We start from the raw sequence: 16,623 nt of genomic DNA on the forward strand, positions 1-16,623 counted from the left end.
AAAAAAAAACAAGTTGGAAGGGGATGGGAGAGGGTTCTTATAGCCGTCAAAAGCGGCGGCCTGCCCAGCCGCCGACCATACCTAAAGCGGTAGGCCGCCTAAACCGGAGGCGGATTTCCCGGCCACGACCTTACTGAAAAAAGGCTCGGGATATTTTATGTCCTCGGCCGAGCATTCGGACTTAGATCTCGGCATCTCCGATTGCGGAGCATGACGTCGCATCCTATTTACTTATTCTCATCCCAAAAATTCTCTTATGCTCGTGAGAGCCGTCGAATAGTTGCTACCGCATAAGCTAACCTTGTATACGCACGCCGTATTGCTCTCACCGCTGCTATATAGAGTATTTTGTACAGTTGCCACCTCACAACCTCACTCAACAACAATGCCGAACCCGGTTCCCACGCGCCAAACACTTTGCCATCTGCGCCGTATCTGTGCTGCCGAAACCATCGCCACGACCTCCAAGAGAACAAGACACACAGAATTTCTCGGCCAAGCAGCGCCGTCAGATTTTTGGGGAACATATCGACAGCAAAGACTCTCACACCGAGCATTCAGCACGACGCCAACACGGACACGTGCTCAAGAATCCCAATCCACTTCCAGCAATACACCGCCCGCGCCGTCTCTCCCAGACATAACGACATACTACACCTTATTCCCCTCGACGCTTCCATCTGGTCCACCGCCTAACGGCCCTTTCACGATCCCGCATAGCGCCCTGAGGCGAGAATTCCTCCAGCTGCAAGCGCAGCATCACCCCGACAAATATACGGGGTCCGCTGTCGCGCACGAGAAATCCCACGCTCTGTCTTCGCTATTGAATACGGCGTACAAGACGCTCTCGGATCCTCTGCTACGCGCGCGGTATTTGCTGCAGCACAACTATGGGATTGATATCATGTCTGAGGATAATAATACGCACCGCGGGGTAACGGATCAGGCAACACTAATGGAGGTTATGGACGCGCAGGAGGCTATTGAGGAGGCCGAGACGCAGGGGCAAATTGATGCACTCAAAGCCGAAAATAGAGCGAGGATAAGCGAGACAGAGAAGCGTTTAGGCGAGGCGTTCGAACAGGAGGATGTTGAGGCTGCAAAGGTCGAGTGTGTTCGGTTGAACTACTGGCGGAGTCTACAGCAGGGGTTAGATGATTGGGAGCCAGGCAAAGAAGTCAAGCTGATTCATTGAGCTTGTAGGTATATCATTCAAAGAGGGTGAATGTGCTCCATTCTTTATGATACGTTTTTGGAGATGCCCCCTAACTCTCTAAAAAAGGTTTCCAAGTGAGATACTACGAGGCGGGTCTCCGGCCATACAATGCTACCATAATCCAAGCGACCGATACTTTGTTTCAATGCCGTCGACCTGCTCTTCTTGACTCTTGCTCTCGAACAGCAAACTTGGACATTCTCGGCAGCAATTCCGACTTGCCACTCCTATCTATCGACGAGCTTTGGATTGCTTTCTCATACTCGTGGACACATCCGGCATCAGCTCCCATAGACCATTAAATTTCAGTGACAAAATCACTTACTTCGACCCATTTGAAGTATAAATCCTCAGACCCAGTGCGCCATCGAACATGTCGGACAGTTCCGGGTATATGACAATAAAATTCCTGTCTCTTTCAAGGAATCTGGGAAGGCTAGGGACAACAATGAAGATTGGAGGGGGTCAAGAATCACAAAGCAAATGTGGAGGGCAGTCCACTAGCTGTACGGCTTGATCTTGTCCGAGATTCCGTATTAGACGTCGAAGACCCTCCCAAGGCACATGGAATATGTACAGGAATCTTATCATTGGTGGTTTGCTTGTAAGTTTTAATTGGCTAGCCTTGTGGTGTTTCTTCCTCATGTAGAAACAGGTTACAAATGATCGGCTATTTATATGCAGGCATACTTGAAAGATCAATTTGGCGGTCGCAGAGAGAAGATCAAAGAGGATTAGTTTTGATGAATGGACTTGATCTGCTATGTTTCGACTCGTCAGGGGAAGTGGCGCTGGCCGTGTGCCTATGCTGATGACGATGGCAAAGACACTGTGCAAGACGAAGGCGGTTGTCCCATATGGTTGCAATTGACAACAGTGTTCTATCATCTCTCTAGCACACCGGGGGACAAGGACTAAGGTAAAGATGCAAAAGGGATGAAGCGCTACAGGGCAATTCTAAATGCCATAAGACCCCGAAACTCAGAGGGTACGATATGAAGTGGATACCAGGAAACGAATGTTTTACTCGGCTTTAGTACGATTTGGGACATCCAAACTCATTCTCACTCCGTTCTTACTCCCATGACTTCGCTTGGGAGCTTGGTTGAAAATTACCAACTTGGTGGTTTCAGCTTCGACAATGCTATATAACTTGGGCTAGGATGTCCAGCTGAAAATGGAATTGTGAACAGAATGACATCGAGGAGTGACGATAAGGATGGAGAGGAAAGGATCCTGAACTCCATATCGAACTGGAATCTGGACTTGATACCGATTGGACATATGTGTGAAGGATTATCCTAGCGGAGCGTAAGCGTAGCTAGGTACAAGGTGGCATTAGGTAGGTGTCGGAGTAGATAGAGGAGTCCAGAAAACGAGAGTCATCGACGACGAGGTTGACCCTGCTCCCACACGACTAGTATCTAGCCGAAATAGAAATGGCCTTCGTGTTCCGATAGTAAATACTCTCTTATATGTAACTAATGGAGCACGTGATTAAGCGTCGGATTATAGATTTTCCGGGATAAGGCGGCACTCCACCCCATTCCTGGGCGGGCCGTGGATTGGATCCGACGGGGTCAGGATTGCGTAATAGCCGGATTATAGATTTTCCGGATCACAGAGGCTTGGCTAGTCACGTGACACGAGAGACCCCCTCGAAGGTTGGCCTATAGACTGGATCCGATAGGCCAGCCAATCAGAGCAAAGGATTTTCCGGATCCCGAGGGGGTTGGCCAATCACGTAAATCGTGGTAGGGCGGCATGTGTACGCCGCCAAGACCAACGTGGCCGGCTCAATCACGTGATGTCTCGAGCGCAGCGAGGCCTGGGGGTTTGGGGGCAAGCCCCCAAAATACAGACTAATCACGTTAGCCAGTGGCCTGGCGCACTTAGCGCTCCGCTAGGGGTGGTTTTACACCCTACGGTATATTTTATGTACATACACGATGACAGGGATCTGTCGGACAAGGGGCTATTAGGCTCCACCATTGAAACGCTGGTGAGAGGTTACTATGGATGACGATGTTGATAGTGGTTACTCTGTGCGACGACGAGGTGTTCGCATGTCTATAAAGGAACCGTCCAGCTACTCGACAAGTAGATAGAGAACAGAGCACTCCTTCACCTCAAGTTGCACACAAAGTTTGACAGGATCATACGGTACAGACGGGAGGAGCGGCAGTAGCAGCAGCAACAACAGCAGCATGGCTGCGCTCGCTGCTTGGGGATATGATGAGGTCTTTTCAAGGTACCTCGGATGCTTGTACGGGAGTGATATTGATATAGGAAGAGTATCAAGAACGAAGACAGGATACCTTTGGGGAATCGAAACCTATCGAATCACCCAAAGTTTATTCCACTCCCTCTCCCGTTCCTTCACAAGGCTCTGCATCGATCGCTTGCACGCTGAGACAGCCAGGGAGTTCAATTCGAGATGTTTTCAATTCAATCCTTCATTTTAATTCGGAATTTTTGATTTGTCTTCCTCAGTACGTCTTTCCTTTCGTTGTTCCTCCTAGGTTCTCCTCGTCATCCAGCTTGTTAGCTCCTCCTTTCCCCCTTTCCCCCTTTTTAATGCATGATTCGCTTTCGTGATTGCATTTGCTCTCGCAGACACAATAGGTACAACAACCGATTGAGTTTCCTTTTTCTTCTTCAGCACAACCACTTTTTCGTCGGTTGCCTGTTGGAGTAAAAAAGCCCGAACTCGTATGACGTAATATCATCCCAAAGGGGAGGAGAAACGCAATCCATAAAAGTAAAGAAAGCCAAAATACAGATATAGCTGTCGCCTTTTCTATCCTGTTGTCACATTTGCATATTCACATCTTCCCTTTTCATCTCTTTTTCTTGTTCTCTTTCATTGGGTGCAATCGTCTCAATGGTCATTCTGTCTCTTCCCTCGTCGATTTTCTCATCTGCCACTGCCCTCTGCACGCCTTGCTGTGATTGCTGTTGCTGCTGCGAATCGGCCCTCCTTCCTAACTTTTCGCACCATCCTTCTGCGCTGACCAGGGTATCATTCACGACACGGCTGACTTGGGTCATCATATCCAGTCCCTCTTGCGCAAGGACCATGACTCGTCTGCCACTCTTGGCAGCCTCGGAAGCTCCTCCATCCGGACTGTCTGAGTCCTGCCTTCCTGCCATATTGGCAAGGCTGAATCGTTGGGGTAAGCTGGTCAGATGTCTGTGAACCAGATCACGTGCGTTCTGAGGTAATGCGCCGCCAGCATAATTGGAGACAATACCGACGACATGCTTCAAGGTTTGGAGCACGTCAGCCTTTAGAGCGGCAATGCGAGCTGACAGGGCGGCTTGTCTTTGTTCTTCTTGGGTTTGGATCATGTTAGCAACAGACATTGTTGAAGGTTGTTCTGCAGGGGTGACACCCTCGTCCCATCTTTCGAGTAAGGCTTTGAGATTTTGGATTGCTTCGCCGAGTCGGCCATTAGCCCAGCGCAACCAGCTCAAACAGTATCGCAGACTTCGAAGGGATTCCTCGCTCATCGCAATACTAAGGCCACTTGTGGAGATGACAAGTTGCTGTCGCCAACCCTGTGGAGATTGATGTTCACGAGTTTTCAATAGGACCTGTTGTTCGGTGTATGGTGGGGAGCAATCACCGGGGTTATAGGCGGGTAGATTCTCGGTATAGATCGTTTCAGGGCTTGATCGGCGAGTCCCGTCTGGGGCAATGTCTGTATAACCTTTCTCGACGTCTGAGGACCGTCTGGGGTTGCCAGAAGATCTGCCATCACGTTTTGATTGTAATGCCCAGCGCAGGCCACCTTCAACTCCGGATATCCTGGCAACGGTGCCTGCAATGGGGAGGCCGACATTTCTTTCTGTCCACTCTGCTCCCGGGATATATGATTGCGTTGTTTTGTAGGCGGACAAAGACCCATTGATTAAACTTCCGGCCAAAGGATATTGACTGGTGAAGAGTCGCAATAGGGGTTCAGGCTGGTCGGAATCAAAGGTTGTTTGAGTTTGTACAAGGGTGGGAGGGGGTTGAGATTGTCTGGGAGAATGATATTCTAGGGATCTCATGTCAGCGTCGGGAGAATAGATTGAATGTGGTGAGAAAAGTACTTTGGTGTAAACTATTGAGTGTTTCAGCAGCCTCCATGTCTTCCATTGACATGCCCGAGAGGACACTGGCAGCTCTAGTAGAGCGTTCATCCGAGCGGATCATGTCGACGTCAATGGAGGAGGGTTTGTTGGTGTCGGTAGAGGATCGCTGGGCCGAGAGGGGAGGAGAAAAGGGAGGAGGGACGGCGTAAGGTGGGTTTGGCGATTGCGAGCCCATTTTTGGGGGAGAAAGTGAAGTGTGCTCGGTAAGGATTGAGAAAAGTTACAGTCGGTGAAGCAGGCGAATTTAGGGCATGCGAAAGCGAAAGGAATTGAGAAGAGGCCTGGGAGAGTACTCCTACATGTCGCAAGGGAGGAATTGGATGGGATTGGGTGAAGAGAAGTAGTTGCGGTGGTAGAGAGTGGCTGAAATGCGCAGGTTGTGTGAATTGTGTAGAGTGGTGGTGGTGAGGGTGATGATGTGCTGCCAGACAATGGTGACTTGACCGCAGGGAAGAAACAAAGTCTGGGAATTGCAACAGAAACTGATCACATGCCAGTGCTCCAGATGCATCAAACTGGTAATTGTCGATGAGCCGAACCGAAAAAGTGGATTGCTACATTCCTGATTGGCGGCCGGGCCTCGAGCCCCCAAGCAGCTGGGTAAAGTCCCTTACCGGAGCAGCCCACAGGTCTCCTGCTGAATGGCTATCCTTACTCTCCAGTGAACTTGCAATAACGTACATTCCGATTACCCGTATTCCCACTCCGTATTCTCTGGAGTTCTGAATAGCAAGAACCCATTTGCCATGTGGCTACCCACCAAACCCTAACTTTCTGCTCTCTTATCTCCCTGCATGTGATTGTGCTGTGGCAGACATGTGCATTCGGGGTCTGCCAGTAATCGCTCCATGGGGCATTTGGAGGAGTCGAAAATGATCAGGGCAAAACCTTTATCCGACCATAAGTTCACTCCATTTGCTGTGGATTTCATTTCTCTATCATCTTCCGTAATTGTGTGTGTGCATCGCCACCTTTTTATTTCAAGCTTTCGCAGTATCAATGGCATCTTAGTCACCTGCTTGCGACGTCAATCGGCCCAAGTCCCATCAATACCCCTTTTTGATGATGAAAAAGTTCCGCCCACGGCAGATTGCGGACTTGTCTCAAGATTCCTCGCTCATTCACGGCACTCGTTCCCTCTGAATTTTCATTCTCCAGCACTTCTTGCGATATTCTCCGAAATGGCTTAACATCCGGATTGAACTCTTCAGGTTTCTCGTATCAGTTACCAGTGATTGTTCGAAGAAAAGGGTCAAAAACTTCAGTGCCGTCGTTTCGTCACTCGAGAATGGACCATCCAGCGTCTCTTCCACAATCTCAAAGGTACAGCCACGCCAGATCAGCTTCTGCTGGTCGATTGTGTTGGGCAAAATGGCCTGGTATGTCCAGACATCTCCTGCGCGATGATGATACTCGGCAAAGGAGATAATTCAACTTTCTGAGCTCAAGTTTGGTCGCCACGAGGGTAAGTGGGGGTGTTTTATCCCAATCAGGTCCCGTTGAACATTTCCTCGTAGAAAAATTCCTGAGAATGATGTGTGCCTAATGGATCCATGTCTTATGGCAATCTTCCACGTCTCTTTCAGAATAACTTACCTGAACCGGCGCTCGAGACTGGTTTCTGCATGGCTTAGGACTCCAAACACCTTGTCCCGCACTGTCGCCTTCGAGCGAACGTCATTAAGAAGAATATCGGGATGCGTTTTCCGATGCTTGTGGACGATTGAAACATTGAATGAAGACACGGGACATTCACGAAGTCCTTGTATCGGCAGTGGGAAACAGACCATTTTGCTAGCAGTATATCTTGCACAATCCACAACCTCCCCCATGCATGTCCATAATTGGCTGTCCAACGAGGAGATTGACCAAACATCGATGTCAACTCTGTGAATCAAATCTCCGCAGTCTGCAGGGAAATGTGCGGCATTTTTCATCATGTCGAATGCCTGATCTGTTAGAGTTGTCGCACGGCCCAGCCACACCAGGACTCTGTCCGCCTGGGAACAGATGTATCCATTATTGGCACTTGGCGTTCCTTGTCGTACAGTAGTTACTCTCCTAGGAGATGCAAAGTTGATCTGCCCAATACGTATCCTGAGTGTAGAGAGAAACATCTCCAGAGACGGCGTGGTTTTGCTTTGGGGACCATTGCAACAAATTTTCTCACTCTGAGCCTCGTCGTTGCATGCGTAGGTGAGCTTTCCTAGAGGCTAAGGTCTAGAACCCCATCCTCTCCTATTCCATCTATGTTAAAAGGCGAAAGGGAGAAGGCACAGATGAGTTTGAAGGTATTCAATGTGGTTCACGTTGTGAGATGTGGTGCACCGCATCAGATTACAGCCTCGCAACTCCCCGATGTCAATTAGTGGTTGGAGGCAGCGCAATGGAGCTTATTTTAGTCAGGAGGGAGATCAGAACATCCGAGGTGAAGAAGCTGAAGTGTGATGCTCGAAGAGCCCATCGTTACAATGTTACTAAGATTCGCTGGCATCGTCTCTCTGCGCCAGTCTATAGTACTAGCCTTCGGAGCCTCACAAATGGTAGCCTCCAAAAGTATACATATGGTGAATTGTCCATAACACATACACACAAAAGGGCCCTGGTAGCGAGAACCGTCAAATTTCTCAACGCCCACCTCAAACCACGATATCCTCCAGATCACACGGTATGAAGCCAGCAACAATTGCCGCGCAAACAAATCATGCTTCCCAGGACCCTCTCAGCTGCCTTTACGTAGCAGTGCAAGAGAACGATCTCCAAAGGAGAGATTGCCGATGGTGTAGGCAAAGGATTTCAATAAACTTTGATTTGACATTATGTCGAACTGCTGGCGCTGATCCCATTCCCACGAAGCGGAGCTTTTCGCCTACCAGTATGCGAACAAATTCCTCCTGACCCGGCAAACTGTCCTAGAGTTTGTTCAGTACCTAAGTAGACGAAAATTGGCACAAAGAACAGTGTCTCCTCCATGGAAAGCATTGATTGCAGTTAACTCGGCCGACGCTCCGCTCTATCTGGATGGCAAAGAGACCAAGTGTGTCATGATCTGTTCAGTCGATTCTCAAGTTCTTGGTTGACAATATTTGTCAAGGTCTCTTCGTAACCGAGGCACTTCATCCATTCAACGTCTGGTACAAAGCGGATTTTGGAGTGCACCTGGTTTGGGAAACAGGCAGCTACCAAGCAGACTGGCTCTCTCAGCAAGGGGACTGGTCGAAAGGAGACGACTGGAAACTATGAAGAGACAACTCAAGCGAACTTCGGACGCAACTTGATAAAGGTTTGAAGCCGAGTGATATCAATCTAGACGAGGTGCCACCCTTTGACGCAAGCAATCATTGCTCATGATGAACGGTAATTTTCTTCGCTTGAGAGGGTAATGGGTTTGGGAAATGTCCTACACGAAGCCATTGACATCCCAATATATTATGTTGCTGACAGTTGTAGCTATTGCCGATATGTGGTGTTTCGCTCGCCTAAAATGTTTATATTTATATGCCCCAGTCTTGTAAAGGGGGTCGGATCGGATAAACATTTCTACGGCTGCGGATGGACCTGGACTTGGCACTCATCGTGAAACCGCGTTGTGACCTTTGCCGCACACAGTCAAACTCACCACGAGGCTTCTAGATCGCCCAGCAGGGCAAGACGCCTTTGAATCTTACTGTCCTGTCCATTCCAAAATGATTTTTCACGAATAGGGTCACTATGGATTCCCAACAGCCCTATGGGTCATCTCATCCTACCGATCATCCTGCTCGCACCATATTCCCCAAAGGCCCAGTTTTCAGCCTGGACGACTTTTCCAGTCGCGACTTTATAGCCAAAGACTTTATTGAGACACTGACAGATTCGGCCCAATCCTCCAATCGCCGGTCGCATGGATCTACCGCAACTTTCGACCCCAAACCTTTGATTCGAACGTTCGAGCAGGCCTCACGGCGTCTGGACGAACTCTCTGGAGAACTTGAACACCGAGAAAATGAATTATCGGCTGCAGTGAGAAGAGCTGAAGCACAACATGCTAATAACACGGAGATACTGGGCCGAAAACTGAACCAAACAATCGACAGTTTCAAAAAGCTAGACACTTCCCTCAAATCGGAACGTGGTGAGAAGTGGGGCGGGAATGTTGCCGTGGAGACTGGTCGTCGGTTAGAAGAATTGGACCGACAAAGAAGGAAAGCCTTGGATGCTCATTTTTTGATTGAATGCTGGGACGAAGTCAGCAATCGAGGAGAAGTTACCCTGCTAGAGAATTTAAGGAGATCTGGGACAGGCGAAGGTAAAATCAGATCAGCAAATATCGCTCGCCAGCTCTTGCGAATCAGCCAAAGACTGGACCCGAAAAGTCACGGGCAAGCCAACGGCATTTCAAAACAGCAAGCTGGCATCACCAACGGTGTCACAGGTGCCAGGAATTTCAACACGAGAGAAGTCATTGAGAAGTTTATTGAGACACTAGAAAATGATATGCTGAAACTGTTCGACGACTTCTACAGACGACAGAATTTCGAGGAGATGAAGAATTGTGCTATTGTCCTGCAGGATTTCAACGGAGGCGCTTCAGTCCAAGCCGCCTTTGTCAACCAGCATCAATTTTTCATCGACAGGAGCAACCTCATGACAGACGAGATTGGTGGTGATCAAGAAACGTGGATCCGTTTATCAGATCCTGATGCTGAACTTCCGGGTGTCGAACCTGGTCTACAATCACTGATCGATGAAGTGAAAGTGGTGGTCCAGGAGGAGTCGGCAATTATCAAGCGAGCTTTCCCTTACCCTGAACAAGTCTTGGGGAAATTTGTACAGCGAGTCTTTCAACAATCCATCCAACAAAGGCTGGAACTTGTTCTCGAGAAGGCCGAGTCAGAATCCACTCTCGCATATCTACGATCCTTACAAGCCGCAAGGGGTTATATCGGCGTTCTTGTTGAGGACCTGAAAGCACATGGTCTCACCGAACATCCGGAATCGGTGACTTCTCAAACAAGTCAACTACTGGATCAACAACTTGACGAGCTGTTCACTCCATATTTTGGAGGCTCGGCTTACATCGACAAGGAGAAGCACAATTTACAAGAGCTATACAAATCGCTTTTGTTCAAGTTCGAGCTTTTCCACTCTCGAAGACAAAAAGAACCAAAAACTTACCTCGCATCACTCCGCAATCGTGGTCAGGAACTTCTAGCTTCGGCGAGAGAAGCAACAGACGCCTATGTCAAGAGCTTGGATCTGGGGAAGATGTCGCCTACGCAGAAGCGAATCCTCCTGTCTGTTGCCGGCCTCAAGAATACCGACAAAGCACAACCGGATGTGGAACTAGCCGAAGAAGATGGAAGACTCAACGTGGTTTTTGCAAAGCGAATGCTCAAATGGCTAGCCGAGGGAGTCAGACGAGGACTCGAATTAGGCGGAGGCGCCGAGACTCCCAAGGACGTCGCCGCATTGTTGAACCTGATCCTGAAGAACCTCCTCGAGCTGTATGTTGAAGTCTCTCTCGAAGCGGCAGCCGATACGGCCTCGTCTGCGGAAAATGCTAGAAGAGAACCCGACCTCTCGTACCTGGGCAACCTCCGAACAGCCGTGCATGTCACACACTTAGTTCAAAGCTGTATCAATACACTCCTCATCCCCCTCGCAGGCTCGAGTTTGACTACGCGACGGGAAATGGAGAAAAGCACACGCACAGCCGTGGTGCGGATCGAAGACCAAATCAACACCATTGAACAACAGACGATCGACGCAGTCCTGAACTGGACATCTCGTCTGCTCTCGAACCAGAACAGAGCTGACTTCCGTCCTCGTGCGGAGACGGAAGTCACATCGCTTGAACAGGCCCAAACGCCCACGTGTGACAGTGTATGCCGCTTCCTGAGCATCTTCCACGATACGTCCGCACAAGCCCTCGACGGTGCCAACCTGACTCTTTTCCTGTCAGAAGTCGCCGTCGGCTTCCGCGCCCAACTCCTCCAGCACTTTTCCAAGTACCAAGTCAATCGGATTGGCGGCGTCATGCTCGCGCGTGACATGAGCCGGTATGTCCAATTACTTCGTTCGTGGGGTCTGGATGACTCATTCAAAGCGAGCCTCGAGGTCCTCTCGGAGCTGGCGAGTGTGTTTGTTCTGCATCCCGACGCGCTCAAGGAGAGATTGCGCGGACCGGTGCTGGGGAATCTCGGCAAGGAGAACCTTCGCCCCTACCTGCTCAAGCGGGATGATTATATGGAAGTGGGCATGCAGAGTTTGCTTCATTCGTTGTAAGAAGTGAGCATGAGTTTAGCGGGAAAGAATTGGTTTGTGCTTTGTACTGTACAATTGTGTCAATGATTTAGACAAGATACTTTGTGGCGTCTTGTATCCTGGTTGATGCGAGCGGCGATTCCATAAAAAGCAGCGTACCCATTTGCTGCGATTAATATTCAGTGATACCCTCCCGACCAATCTGATCATACTCAGTCCAATGGTAGCTGTGTTTTGTGCTGGGGTGTGTGGTGTTGTACATGTTCATCCCGATTCGACTTCTCTCTTCTTTCCCGTCTTTTTATCCCCAGATAGATTTTGGGCCTCTTGAGTTTTTGATCTGTACATCCCGCAACCAATTTTTGACGATCCTTTGCGGCCTGTAATGCATAATCCATCCCATTTTCACATGCACCATACAAGCCCTCATCCTCATCTTGGTATCTCTCTCCGCACCTCTCATCTCAACCCCCTTATCAGCAATTCAATTTAACCATCAACTCGACGTTCGACGTTCCCAGCCCCAAGGTTTCGAAGCTCGCACTCCGCAGTTCATTGACATAGAGATCCGAGCTCGCATTGAGGGGTATGCGGCGTCATGATAGGATAATCTTGTCTAAATCTTAAACCCATACCCAGCCATACACTCTCTATATTTTGTGACCAGACCTTTACAATCATCCTGAGGATCCGTGGCGCGCGAGAAGAGCATGCATTCGTCACGTTGGGCTTTTTCGTCTTTGCAGACACAGCAGGACTAGTCATCCAGCACAGAAATTTAGTAAGAGGACATTGTAGTGGTATTCATAGCTGCTGTGGATATTGGGGTTGGTATTTGTTTTGGGGGGGGGAAGGGGGTTCCTCATACCTTTACTTTCTCTCCTTCACTTGTTGACTTGACTGTGCCAGGAGAGCAATAACGAGAGTCAGCCCGCACTGCTCTCTTCAAGACGCTCATAGAACGGATCTATCGTACGTACCTGCGGGCGTGGGTGCAGGAGCTGATTCACTGACGGTTGAGGAGCCGAACCAAGCCATCTTGAACTTGAGAGGATTTTGTAAGTATCGAGTAAATGTTCCTGCGGTTTGAAATAGAGGTGTCGTCGGGAGGAAAAGACGGACAGAATAGAGAAAGGTAAAGCAGCAAGAAAATAGGTGAGCTACAGAAAGCAGAGTCCAAGCAATTGAGACGGATGAGAAATACAAAATGCAGTCTGGGGTTCGGATCGCCGACCCTGATGTCGCAATGAGTCCCACTTTTGTCATTTGAATCGGTTCAGCCTCGTCATGGGAGTATGCCACAGACATGGGTGCTTCTCCTACCGATTTCAATAAAAACATGGGCCATCAATGTGGACTTGTTGCAATTATAAATATCAATATACCAAAAGGCAGTAATCATCGCTTTTGCCCTCCAATCCAAATGCCCCAAATCGCCACAACTGCCCTGAATTCCATCAGCAGCCGGTAGATTTCAAATTCCCGAATACTGGCATCTCTCGAGGGGACATCGTGAGAACTTGAGAAGGCGTGGACTCATTGTTAGACCCAACGTAAACACATTCATCTCTTTCGCTTTCTTCCACCCTTGTCCTCATCATCCATCCCGTTTCTTCGATCTTCCTTCTTGGCTTTCTTCTCCATTTCATCCCAGTCCTCTCCTTCATCACTGAGTCCGCTATCGGCATCGCCCTCGTCGTCACTAGCGCTGGCGTCGTCATCAAATTCACTGTCATCATCACTCTCCGATTCGCTGGCCGCGAGATCAGAGTCACTCATTTCAAATGCGCTCTCTTCCTCGGACTCCTCTTCTCCTTCTGAGTCAGATTCGGTGGCCAAGAAACTCCACCCTCCATCCTTGAAGAATTGATGTGGGTCGGTGGTGACGGTCTTCATAATTGTGCCCCAATTCAAGTTGAGGGGACCTTCCGTGTATGCAATATCGACACTGTCTAACCATTCTTTGACACGATCCAATGATTCGACCGGAATAGTATTGATATGAGTTGGTGGTCGATGGAAGTCTTTATACACAAAGACCAGATCGAAATTCTTGAGACCAAACTATATGGAAATTAGGAATGATTGCGCTCTCGATTTCAAGAGACATACCTGGATTCTTTCGAGATGAGCAACCTCAATCTCATCAAGGGTAATGACCGTGAACGGTGGCTCGGTCAATTGCACCAATGCATCCGTCGTCGGCGCCATGAGAACATTGCTTCGGTTCGGGACGCCATTGAAGCTGAGTTCTCTAAATGGGATATCAACTGCAATGTTGTACTCTCTAGCAGCATCGGATATCTTCTCAGCAAATCCTTTGAAGAGTCGATCGAGCTCAGCTCTTCGTCTTCGCTCCTCTTGTTCTTGTTCAAATTCTTCTTCATCACCATATCGATGCTTTCGTTTACGATTTCCGGTTTCATCGAAAGCCATGTCGGTAGCTTCACGGTAGAATTGGACATCTCTCGTCTTGCGTTTGCCGATGATGATGGGATTCTTGAGATGGACGTGGATCAGCACAATCAATTCACCAACGCAGGGTTGGAAAAACAAGTGCTTGACATTGGAAAACACAACGTCGACGTGATCGTTTCGAAGTGGTGATAAATATCGCAGACCGTTTTGATGAATTTCGACTTCTCCAGGGACACGTTTGCCGTCCTGCGCGGGTCGAAGATAGACATCGGGAAGTTTGATAGGTCGGCGATTGCGTATCTCGATCAACTTATCCTGTTCGACGACATCTTCCATTTCCTTCTTTTCTTGTTCACGGCGAACAGCTGACTTGCGTAGTTCAGTGATTTGGGCCGACACTTCCGATAGACGATCTTGATCTTTGGAACGAATGGTCAACGATCGAACGAAATGGGCTTGAGGATCTTCAAACGGTTGATCGTCCTTTCGCCCCACGCCTTGGCCTGGAGACAAGAAATTGAATCGCAAGTGTGTGTACTCGCCTTCATCAGATTTGCTGACATTCTTGATGGTGTTGATATGGAATGGAACCGGTCGACCCATAATGGGAAGAATGACTGTTGAAGCTTTGATGTCGACCCAAACAATCATATCCTTGCAGCGTGGAGGGAGTTGACCATCTCTCTTGTAGGATTCGAACTTCTTGAACTTCTTCTCGTTTTCTCCATTCATGTCTCCGGTGGCCTCGGCATACTTCTCGAGACCTTCTCGCTGTTTCTTCGCAGCAAGCTCCTTCTGATGTTCACGTCGTCGTGCTTCTTCTTCCTCCTTGGCATTATCCTGACGGTTGGCACCCCGAAGTCGCGTTGACTTGATATTCGAGGCTACAATCGCACTAGCTCCAGGCCTCTTGGTCTTCTCTTGCTTTAGCTTCGTCTCTTCCTCATCATCCTTGAAATAGAATTCGATGGAGTCGAGATCGGTTAACGCATCTTTGGTGAAAACAACTGGCTCCCCCCTAGTGACTCTCACAGTGTCGGTCAAGACAAGAGTATAATTGGTACCCCTTTTGTCTTGAGGTTTGTCGTTGGTGAGATCAGAAAGACTTGTGGTGACACTAACAGTCATACCATCCTTAAGAGTTTTGATATTCTTGCCGTTCAAGAGGAATTTTCCATCCCTCACTTCAATGCCGATCGCTGCTCCGACATCTTTACCAAAATACTTCTCCAATTCGGGTTTCCTGGACTTGACGACGCCCAGGGCCTTATTGTACACGTCCTTTACGACAGCGCCATCTTTGATCTCGTTCAGTGCAGCGTCGTGTGCAGCCAAAAGAATCTTGTAGTTGGAAGTTTGCGATTTGCTTGGGTCAATTAGATATGTTCGGGCCAGAAGGGAGCAATATGTCTTGTATCTGAATCCCAATCCGGCCACAATGCATCCGGAGTGAAGGTTGTCATCGTTTGGTTGGGCGGTCATCCTGAGGTCGTATTGGCCACCACTTTGTACGATAGGTCCATATGCCCAGTCCAATTGTTGATTGTCGAAGTCACTGGGAAGTTTGGAGCCTTTGGTGAAGAATTTGGTGTCGTCGATCTTCTTCATCATGCGATCCGAAAGAGCACGATGGCTAACTCTCTTCTCTTGATCCAAAACTTCTGACATTTCATCGACCCAGTAATCCGAGATCACGGCGCTCGCTGCTCGAGCGGCGGTCCGCATAGCTCTCAATTCAGTCTCGTCTTTGACTGCGAAAGCGGTAGAAAGGGCAGGAGAAATGTCAACTTCCTCGATCTCTTTGGAGGCATCACCAAACATCTTCATCCATTCATCGACGAATGGTCCATGTACTTCAGCCTTTGGAATGACACCAACTTTCTTGCCGGCGCCCTTGATAACATCGATGCATTTCTCGAATGCTTGAGTTCTAGTCTCGGGTTGCTTCGCATGAACTGTGAGTATCTCGATGGGGATTTTGCCATTCTTGAGATTTTGCAGGTGTTTGGCTTTTGAAGTCAGTCGCCAGAAGAACGCTAACATCATGATTGAGTAAACTCACCCTTCTTCTCGGTTGTCACGATATGCAGGACTGCGGGAGTAAAAAGCATCAGGGTCGCAGGGAATTCGTAGCCGAAAAGCCAGAACTGCAAAATCCGTCAGCATGGCCATTGTTATTCTTCAAAATCGCAGGCGAAATGGTCTCACATGGACTGCGTTGTTTTTGATATATTGAGTGTCTTGTTGATCGGCCTTTCCCGTCAAGATGACAATGGTGTCCGTGCCACCGAATGATCCATCTCCAGATCTCTTGTCAGTCTTCCAGGCATTATAGAGAGTAGATAAACGATCGAAGAAGGTATCGGCGTTGATGACGATATCACTCATCTTTGCTGCCTGCCTCAACCGAGGCGAACCGCGTATGAAGAGAGGAGCCGATATTAGTCAATGCGATCTGAGCGCAGTCTATGTTAAAGGATAAGGGCTGGCGGCGAGAAGAAAATATTGAAAGATAGAGGATGAATGAAGAGGATGAAAAGTATGTCTAGTCCTTAGCCCAGGAGGAGAGTAAATGAAAGCAGAGATGTAATGTCAAGTTCTCG

At 48.8% G+C, this 16,623-nt stretch overlaps 4 protein-coding genes across 4 annotated transcripts; 2 read left to right on the forward strand and 2 right to left on the reverse strand.

The window, feature by feature from the left end:
- Positions 1-385: 385 nt before the first annotated feature.
- On the forward strand, positions 386-1,195 carry Z518_11351 (Fe-S protein assembly co-chaperone HscB; the record flags this gene model as incomplete). Its single annotated transcript, XM_013411046.1, has 1 exon — positions 386-1,195. One exon carries the CDS (start codon positions 386-388, stop codon positions 1,193-1,195), a length of 810 nt encoding a protein of 269 aa, XP_013266500.1.
- Positions 1,196-4,027: 2,832 nt separating this feature from the next.
- Z518_11352 (uncharacterized protein) lies at positions 4,028-5,531 on the reverse strand (the record flags this gene model as incomplete). The annotated part of the gene is made up of 2 exons (XM_013411047.1): positions 4,028-5,259; positions 5,315-5,531. 2 exons carry the CDS (start codon positions 5,529-5,531, stop codon positions 4,028-4,030), a joined length of 1,449 nt encoding a protein of 482 aa, XP_013266501.1.
- A 3,536-nt stretch (positions 5,532-9,067) lies between these two features.
- Positions 9,068-11,623, forward strand: Z518_11353 (uncharacterized protein; the record flags this gene model as incomplete). Its single annotated transcript, XM_013411048.1, has 1 exon — positions 9,068-11,623. One exon carries the CDS (start codon positions 9,068-9,070, stop codon positions 11,621-11,623), a length of 2,556 nt encoding a protein of 851 aa, XP_013266502.1.
- A 1,542-nt stretch (positions 11,624-13,165) lies between these two features.
- On the reverse strand, positions 13,166-16,408 carry Z518_11354 (uncharacterized protein; the record flags this gene model as incomplete). Its single annotated transcript, XM_013411049.1, has 4 exons — positions 13,166-13,666; positions 13,715-16,029; positions 16,083-16,167; positions 16,229-16,408. 4 exons carry the CDS (start codon positions 16,406-16,408, stop codon positions 13,166-13,168), a joined length of 3,081 nt encoding a protein of 1,026 aa, XP_013266503.1.
- Positions 16,409-16,623: the final 215 nt, after the last annotated feature.

Source organism: Rhinocladiella mackenziei, assembly GCF_000835555.1.
Source record: "Rhinocladiella mackenziei CBS 650.93 unplaced genomic scaffold supercont1.13, whole genome shotgun sequence".
Classification (NCBI taxonomy): Eukaryota; Fungi; Ascomycota; class Eurotiomycetes; order Chaetothyriales; family Herpotrichiellaceae; genus Rhinocladiella; species Rhinocladiella mackenziei.